Genomic DNA, 9,836 nt, shown 5'->3' on the forward strand with positions numbered 1-9,836 from the left:
CCGGTTTTCAATGTTGTAGATGTTGCATGATAACAAAACAGGTATGTGTTAGAGTAATGGTAAAATGTTGCTAATATGTTTAAAGGGATAGGAAAGTACGTATATTTATTCCGTCAGCAATGTGTACTACTCTTTCAGGTCCTACTATATTGTATTAGGAAACAATTTGTTTGTGATCGCTACATGTTATGCAGTCTGCAATGTTACGCTGTATCCACGCATTGAAAGTGAAAATGGTGGTTACAAAAAAAAAAAAAATTTAAACGCAGAGTCAACGCATAACGATTGTTATATTTACCATTCTTCTAGAATTAACTCTTCGCCTGGCTGCAACTGGTCGCTCCAGAAATGCAAGCCATTTTCATCCACGCTTAACCCAACCGCTGAATCCAGTATGGCACATATCTCCTCCAGGATGCGCTCATAGGAATCGCCACTGCTTTCTTCAAATAATTGGTCGGGAGGTAGGTTCATTTCTTCCGGTTCCCATTCCAATGCAATTTCAGCTGAAAGGCTTGGTACATAATCATAGTACTTTTGTTCTTGTACAATGTGGGTTTCAGGAATGGAGGCTGCAGATATTGCAGCACGTATCGATTCAAACGGATCAGTAGTAGCGGATACATTGCTATTGCCATTAGGAATAAATATGCCTTTCACGACAATATAAGTGCCGTCTTTCAGGATAAATTGTTTTTCCGGGGCAATCTTCCAGAAACCATAGGTGTGTTGTAGCTTATCCTGGTCACGTTCAAAAAAGTCATTACTTGATAAAGTGAATCTTATTGAGGAATTAAAATTCCGTGCATGCTTACGGTCTTGGTAATAAGGATATTTTGCTCGAATGAAATCATCGATTTGGCGTGTGCTTGCTTTCTGTCCGCGACTGTTCAAGATGGCTTCACAGATCATGTACTTATACCCTAAAAGGGGATTAATATTGTTAACGAATTCATCAGCCATGTCTGAGTAGCACAAAAGCTGTGTGCAGGTCTGTGTTATTTGCTCATCAAAATGAATGTGCTGAATGGCTAACAAACTCCTGTTTTTCCTTGTCAAGGTCAACAAAACTAACTACTTTGACTCCTTATTTCAAACGCCAATTGGATTTGTTTGTCTAATTGGGTTAACAGTTGTGGTTCGTGATATGGGACTGTGGGAGAAACATTTCTCCTTCTTTTATCTCGTTTGTGAAAAACATCCCTAGACTGTGAATGCGTTCACATAGTGTTTTTTTGAAAACTAACAAAGACCAGTGTGTGAAAATATTTCTTAGCCAGGCATATCAGTAAAAACACACCTGCAAAAAGAAATGTTTTTTCCCCGCTTACATTTCTGTGTGTATGTGAAAGTCTGGTTAACTCCCTGTCTGCATGAGTTTAAATACGTGTGTATATATATATATATATATATATATATATATATATATATATATATATATATATATATATATAAATATATCTCTTATAAAAATATATATATATTTATATATAATATTTTTTTTTTTTTTATATTGCAGGAGTACACACAACATTGATGGCATTAAGTATACCTTGTATGAAACCTATTTAAATGGTGAGAAACATGATTGAATTAAGTAATAAACATTTGTTTAAGCACAATACTGTTAGAGTCTCATACTTAGGATATTTCTCAAACATTAGGCCTGTATTATTAAAATAGTGTTTTCACAAGGAAGCATGAAGTGTATTAGTTTGTGTATACCAGTTTATATAGTACTATATATATATATATATATATATATATATATATACACACTCACACTCACACTCACACTCACACTCACTCAGTGTGTGTGTGTGTGTGTGTGTGTGTATATATATTATTATACATTCTGAGATGTTATAGAAACGAACACACAACTGATTAAAGGACAAAATTACAATGGCCAAGCAAGGCAAAGGTAAGTAATAATTTACACATAATCCTGCTGTACACGTACAAGAAAGATGTTTGCACTTACTTAGGTGTTTTAATAATTGCATGTGACTAATATGCATATGCAATTCTTACATCAATTAACACACCCAAATGCAATGTTTTGCTGCAAAGTCAATGGCAGCTTCTCTAAACTTAGCAACTGGCTCCTGGTGGACCATTACTGAACAGACGATTACAACATAAATATTTATAACACAATTAATTATGAGTGTTAACATTTCCAAAACTTCACGTGTACAAGAACATAGTTGAAAGTTTGGAAACAACACAGTCTTCAGCATACATACAATAGTAATTAGATAATCTGAAGTCAACAAAACAAGGCCAAAGACATATTTTCTGAATTATAACATTTATTTTTTTTGTTCCTTTTGCGAGCGAGTAACAGGCCTGCTTGTTGTCTCTTGAATTTTCCTTTTTCTTTTGCCACCAACTTTAGGCACAACAGAGCCACTTTGAGTGGCCTCTGGCACTTCACGGGCAGGGCTTGTGGCCAGTGACTGTTCACCTACGGGGCTTGTGGCCAGTGACTCACCTACAGGGCTTGTGGCCAGTGACTCACCTACAGGGCTTTTGGGCAGTGATTCACCTACAGGGCTTTTGGGCAGCGATTCACCTACAGGGCTTTTGGGCAGCGATTCACCTACAGGGCTTTTGGGCAGCGATTCACCTACAGGGCTTTTGGGCAGCGACTCACCTACAGGGCTTTTGGGTAGTGACTGTTCACGGACAGGGCTTGTGCCCAGTGACACATGTGAGCAAGTTGGTAGACACTGCACAAGTGATGGTTGGTCTGTTTCATGTGTGTCTTGTTTTGTTTTTGTCGCCTCCTTTGTAGGTGTCTGCTGCTGAATTTGTACAGATGGCAGCGGTAGGATGTCATCAGGAACCTGCACAGCAATGTCTGCTACTTGACCGGTAACATTTGGGCCTGGTGAATGAATATCAGATGAATGTGGTGAAAACTGACCTGCATGAACAGATCCTGGCTGGGAGGTGTTGAATTGTGGTACATTAGTCATTCTCCAGTAATTAGCTTGTGTTTGCTGAACAACTAATGCTTCGAATGAGGTGTTGATTTTTTGCAACTGTTTAGGCACTTCAATGAAGACTCTGTGGAGATGTGCCAATTGTGATACTGTTTCTTCCTGCAGTCCAATCATCCTTTCCAGCACTGTCATCATGTCTGAATGGCGACGATTTTCTGCGTCCACTATTTTTCCCTCTGAAGCTACAATTGCATCGTATGTGGAAGTTGATGGACGATTTGGCGGTACAACAGTTTCTATTGGCACCTCTTCATGGTCACATGATTGTATTTCAGTCTCTTCTGTGGCGTCATCCTCATCATACTCATCATCCTCATCACCATGATGTTCTAAAAAGAAATGTACACATTATTAAATGGCATGTTAATGTATGCTGTGTTACTATGTAATTGTACTGTGTCCTAAGTAACACCTAACATGTTAGCATACGTTTTATAACCTCATTAAAAACTACCTTGACTTACGAATAATGTTTGGACTCAGTATGAAATATGAATGAATGAAAAGTTGCTCTAAACTCAGAAGTCCTACATGATAATTAACATCACTAACACAATACATGTTGCCTTACACTTAATTTTCACTGACACTAAGTAATCCTATTTAAAGAAGATGTGCAAAACAAATAATGCACATGACAACATAACATATAGAAGAGCACATATTATATGGCCAGCAAATGATACACTCACCTTCTAGTAGTGTTGAGCTGGCTGACCCAGGTGAAGACACTTGTTCCATCTCAGGTGACACATGTCCTCCAGGGCCAACTATATATAACAATAACATTAGTTTTACATTTACATGTGTAAATATTGAACAAACAGTTATTGTATGTTCTGTATTTATGAGTATCTAACAGCATCATTTCCTTAACCCAAAATGTGTGTGTGAAAGTGAACATAAATAGTTGTAATAACAATGTACATGCCTGTGTACTTAGAACTTTTGAGTTCCCTAACATACAACATACTATGGTTCTGCAGTAATGCGTGAGGAAAAATACATTAAATTTGTACCTAAAAATCATATGTTGTGTAGTGATATCAGTATCATAATGTACATAACTATCATGAGATGACCATTCACAATGGTTATCATGAAGGTGGTCATATTGCAAAAAGTGTTGTTTTTGGTAGAGGATATGTGTGGTACATTAATCGAAGATGTGGCACACCTGAATGTGGCTGTGACTCAACAAGACAACACATGCAGTGTGTGATAATGTGTCTTTCATAGTAGTTCAACTATAGATATGAGTGAACTAATGTGTGACGTACGCTTTGATAAGTAATGAGTTGTTGGGGCATTTAGTAGCTAGAGTTAAGCTTTCAAATGAGTGTGATTAACTTCAGTTGTGCTATTCAGGTTGTAAGAAAGGTATTCCCTTCCCCAAAAAGCCTAATCAGCCACACCTTTCAATGACTTGAAACAGGTGCAAATGGTGTGAACTAAGTTGACCGTGAAATGAGGCTGTAATTAGTGTGTGTGCTGAACCCCACCCCCTCTGTTGAAGTGTATGCTGTGATGAGATATTAATTGCAGCTGCTTTAACACAATGGTAGATGAGCTAAGTAGTCATCTGCAGTGTTTAAGTTATGAAAACAATGACATAACATATGATACGTGTGCCTCATTATGCTGTCTGTATATGACATAAAGCAAAAATGGACCTTTTCATAAGCAACTATAGATGTGTTAGTGCCAGTGATGTTTGTAGGCCGTTACATGCAATTTCTTTGATGCATGCTTAAAATAGGCAGTAATGTCATGTTTGTCGGAGTAAAATCAATAAAATACACAATAATATGATACATATTTCTGTTCTGTACCTGTAGCTACTAATAATTTCTCATGAACATGTGTTACACATGTGTACTACCCTGTTGTTCCCCATCTTCGCCCACCATCAATTGCTTCCACTGCAGCTATGCATTTTGGGAATTCACATGTAAATGAGCACGCAATGGCACGTGCTATATTAGTTACTGCTTTTAGTAGGACTACTACATATATGTCTATTTTGAGATATATATATACAGAATCAGACATATACATATATAGATGCAGGTATGCTTATATTGTGAAGACAGTATAAAAAGCAGTGTAACTATGCAAAATAACTGTAAGCAACGACACGCCTAGTACAGTAATATTTATCACCTGCTGGAAATTGTGACGGATAAATTCCAATGTCACGGTCACCAGCCAAGCCTTCCACGACGACGGTAAGTAATTTTGGCCGAAGCAGCTCCTCCAATGGAGTCAATATGAGACGTTGTGGTGTGGGCCCACCTCCAGTGCCAGTAGCATGCACGCGTTGGTCTTGTATTTTCTTTTTCAATTTGGACCTAATATCATCAAATCTTTTCCGACAATGATACTTGTCCCTGACACTATTCCCACAGGCATTGACACCAATGACTATTGTGTCCCACATTTCTTTTTTGCTTGCTGCACTTGTCCGCCCTTGAAAAACATATAAAAGATATGAGGTAAATTAATAATAATATAAGCACCAGTTTCCTACACTGCTAGCTGTTCCAAGAGATAGCAAACATGCTGTTTTATGTGTAATATGTGCAGCACATGAGCATTCACTACTAAACCTATACATGTAAGCAAGGTTGCATTCATATTGTATGCAGTTCTGGCAAATTGACCGCCTGTGTTTATTTGTCCTTGTAAGGCATGATAAAAAGCTGTGTTTCCACACTAATGAACATAGAAAGATATTGTGTACCCATATTTGCATATGAACAAAACTCAGATGACCTAGGATCACATGTATTTGAATAATAAATGTAAAGTTACACTTACCTACTAAATGTCCATAGAGACTGTCATAGTGCTCCAGAATGCCAGTGACAAGAGCCCTATTTTCCTGGTCATTGAAGCGAGGATTACGTGGCTTCTCCACACATTTTTTCCGAGCAGGTTTAGGGTCAGAGCTTGGCTGGTGCTGACTGGACTCTCCTTCTTCCAATGGAAGAGCCTCCAAAAGCTGGCCACCAGCAAGCACGCCACCACCAGACACCCCATCAGCAACTGCGCCACCAGCAGCACTCCCAGCACCAGCACTCCCACTCCTAGCACCAGCACTCACACTCCTAGCACCAGCACTCCCACTCCTAGCACCAGCACTCACACTCCTAGCACCAGCACTCACACTCCTAGCACCAGCACTCACACTCCCAGCAACAGCACTCCCACTCCCAGCAACAGCACTCCCACTCCCAGCAACAGCACTCCCACTCCCAGCAACAGCACTCCCACTCCCAGCAACAGCACTCCCACTCCCAGCAACAGCACTCCCACTCCCAGCAACAGCACTCCCACTCCCAGCAACAGCACTCCCACTCCCAGCAACAGCACTCACACTCCCAGCAACAGCACTCCCACTCCCAGCAACAGCACTCCCACTCCCAGCAACACCACTCGGTGCACCAGCAACATCACTCCCCTGAACAGTACGTTCACTCCGACGCGTACTCCCACGAGTAGCACTCCCACTCCCACCAGCATCACTCTTCCCACGCTTTGCGGGCATACTTCCAGCACTCACAAAAAACAGACAAGAAATGTACAGGCAATCACACGACCCACTTCCACATATAAAACAAGACAAAGATGTAAACAAAACAACAAAGGACAAAGCTCACCCAATACACAACAAGTCTCTCAGTCAATATGCAAATCTTCAATCGTCCAGCTCTGTGCGTCTCTCTCTCTCTCTCACTCCCAACAACACAGAGAATGATTAGCAGTACACGTTGCCTTTAAATATGGCGCGCAATCAAAAACATGCTTGTTTCGCCTGATTCAGCAAGATTTGTGATTGTGCAACCTAACAGCACCCCGCCACGCACGCCGATACACCTGTGTGTGATCGGCTCATCATCGTGAGAGTGGGCGGATTTGTTTTCTGGTTGATTTTGAATGTATTCGGCACTTACTGCATACGGAGAGGGAAAAACGCCAATAACATGACTAATCGATAAGCTTGCCGATTTCACATAATCGTCGCTTACTGCATGAGGCCCATAATGTCTTAAAGAGTCATTGCGATCTGTCAGAAGTTAACAGAGGCTATTGCAACATAATCTTGCACAATTTTGCTTATGGACCAAAATTTCAGCTAATGATATGACTTATTTATGCCAATTAATAATACAGTTTGTCAAGCATCCCCCACTCCAGAGCCTGAAACTGGGCCTCACACATCGTGAGATCTATCAGAGATGCCCTTCTCACCTCCGTAGCAGGGGATCCACAACTGCAACGGAAGGAGGGGAGAGTGGTCGGGGGGATGGTCTGTTAAATCAGGGGGGTTATGATGTATGAGGGCGGGGTATTTGAAATTGAGGTCTGTGACATTGGGGCACAGTTTTGACATATGGGAGCAGAGTTAGAACTGGGTCTTAGGGCCGGAGGCCTTATTGATATACTGTATCAGGTACAGTACGTCATGGCACAACGACTCGTTTTCTAAGGGTAACATCATAAGGCCACCAGTGTTCCACTTAATATGACATTTCACAATGTCATGGGGCACTCAAAGGGTTAACTCGATTGATTTGATGTTTCCATGATTTAGTTATGGTTTTGGTCACCTTATGATACTTCAAAATGTTAATGAAAACCTACAGGAAAATAACATATTCTAAAACAACATACTTTTATCTATCCAGTTTCATTTATATTTTAAGTCTGCTAAATAGTACACCATAGTCATTACTTAAAATTAAAATCTTCAGGGTGTTCGCAACCTTAATATTTTTAAAACGCTGCTTTAAATAAGTTGTTACCTATAAAATGACAAAGTGAGGGATATGTAGCAAGATAAAGCTAGTTTCTCCCTAACACATAGCATAATGATTCTTTTACATCAATTTGCACCTGTGACACCTGAACAGTACAATAGGAAGCTTGTTATTTGAGCATCTTACACCAGAAGCTGATGCCTTACTGTAAGCATATTAAAATTGATGCAACACGCCTGAATGCATTCTGCACTGTCAAAATGACTTGGGTTGCATAATTTGTGAAGCAATGCATTTGCAATGTTTTAAACCTATGTCCCAACGTGGGCTTTCCTGTAAACTAACAACACAATCTGATCCATTATTAACTGTAAGCATAGTGAAGATGATAGACAAAATAACAAATAGTGGTATCAGGAAATACTCCGGCGCGTGGACATCACTGTAAATAGACTCCTTATTGGAAAAGCTAACAAAGAAGAAAGAAGAACCTTGCAGGACAGCAATCCATTGGTCACAAAATACACATTTATTAAAAAATATATTATGTAACTGAACTAGGAAATGTTCAGTGTGTGAACCTACAGTATATAAAACACAACACTGCATAAACAATATAACAGCTTGTAATAAAAGTCATGTGTGTTCTAGTGATGATATATACAGTATGTTGGATATATCACTTTGAGAGGGTAGTTGGTAGTCCTCCTAATGTGAGGTGAATGTAATACTTTGAAATTAGAAATGCTCCTATAGCGTAGGAGTTGTATTCAGGATGTTATACTGTTATCCTCCATTATACTATTTTTGCTTTTAAGATTGTTCCAACGAAATTGTAGATTATTCCTCCAATGTAGAATATTAATTTGAAGGTTCACTTGTGTCACCAATATATATTGTACAGCAAGCATGTCAAACTCGCGGCCCGCGGGCCGTATGCGGCCCAAAATGAACATATTTGCGGCCCAGCGCGCTTTCTTCAAAAGAAAAAAAACCTCCCCCCTCACCCGATTGGCTGGCGCGTGTTGGAACGCTGCCAGAATTTTTTTTTGTGTGTGTGTCTGTGTGTGTCTGTGTGTGTGTCTGTGTCTGTGTGTGAGTGTGTGTGTGTGTGTCTGAGTGAGTGAGTGTGTGTGTGTGTGTGTCTGAGTGTGTGTGTGTGTGTGTGTGTGTGTGTGTGTGTGTGTGTGTGTGTCTGAGTGAGTGTGTGTGTGTGTGTGTCTGAGTGAGTGTGTGTGTCTGAGTGTTTGTGTCTGTGTGTCTGTATGTGTGTGTGTGTGTGTGTGTGTGTCTGAGTGTGCGTGTCTGTGTGTCTGTGTTTGTGTCTATGTGTCTGTGTCTGTCTGTGTCTGAGTGTGTGTCTGTGTGTCTGTGTCTGAGTGTGTCTGTGTCTGAGTGTGTCTGTGTCTGTGTGTCTGTGTCTGAGTGTGTCTGTGTCTGTGTGTGTCTGAGTGTGTCTGTGTGTGTCTGAGTGTGTGTGTGTCTGTGTGTGTGAGTCTGAGAGAGAGAGAGAGAGAGAGAGAGAGAGAGAGAGAGAGAGAGAGAGAGACAGTGTGTGTCTGAGAGAGAGAGAATGTGAGAGAGAGAGTGTGTGTCTGAGAGAGAGAGTGTCTGAGAGAGAGAGAGAGTGTGTCTGAGAGTGTGTGTGTGTGTGTGTGTGTGTGTGTGTGTGTGTGTGTGTGTGTGTGTGTGTGTGTGTGTGTGTGTGTGTGTGTGTGTGTGTGTGTGTGTGTGTGTGTGTGTGTGTGTGTGTGTGTGTGTGTGTGAGAGAGAGAGAGTGTGTCTGAGAGAGAGAGAGAGAGTGTCTGAGAGAGAGAGTGTGTGTGTGAGAGAGAGTGTGTGTGTGTGTGTCTGAGAGAGAGAGCGTGTGTCTGAGAGAGAGAGTGTGTCTGAGAGAGAGAGAGAGAGAGAGAGAGAGAGAGAGTGTCTGAGAGAGAGAGTGTGTGTTAGGACCAGTATGTCAGGCCAGAATCTGCACTTGTGTTAAGCTTCCATTTTGTCTGATCATAACTAGTTAAGATTCTGTAGTCAGCCTTTTGCTGAAATATAATTCCTAAATGCA

General features: G+C 40.6%; 1 protein-coding gene across 1 annotated transcript; it reads right to left on the minus strand.

Moving 5' to 3' along the window:
* Window positions 1-2,290: 2,290 nt before the first annotated feature.
* On the minus strand, window positions 2,291-3,775 carry LOC142487767 (uncharacterized). The gene is made up of 2 exons (XM_075587618.1): window positions 3,704-3,775; window positions 2,291-3,340 (listed from the first exon to the last, which is right to left on the minus strand). The coding sequence occupies exons 1-2, from the start codon at window positions 3,750-3,752 to the stop codon at window positions 2,316-2,318; spliced, it is 1,074 nt and encodes a 357-aa protein (XP_075443733.1). The 5' UTR covers window positions 3,753-3,775; the 3' UTR covers window positions 2,291-2,315.
* Between the last annotated feature and the right edge of the window lie 6,061 nt (window positions 3,776-9,836).

The sequence above is a fragment of the Ascaphus truei genome, chromosome 2 (genome assembly GCF_040206685.1).
Source record: "Ascaphus truei isolate aAscTru1 chromosome 2, aAscTru1.hap1, whole genome shotgun sequence".
NCBI lineage: Eukaryota > Metazoa > Chordata > Amphibia > Anura > Ascaphidae > Ascaphus > Ascaphus truei.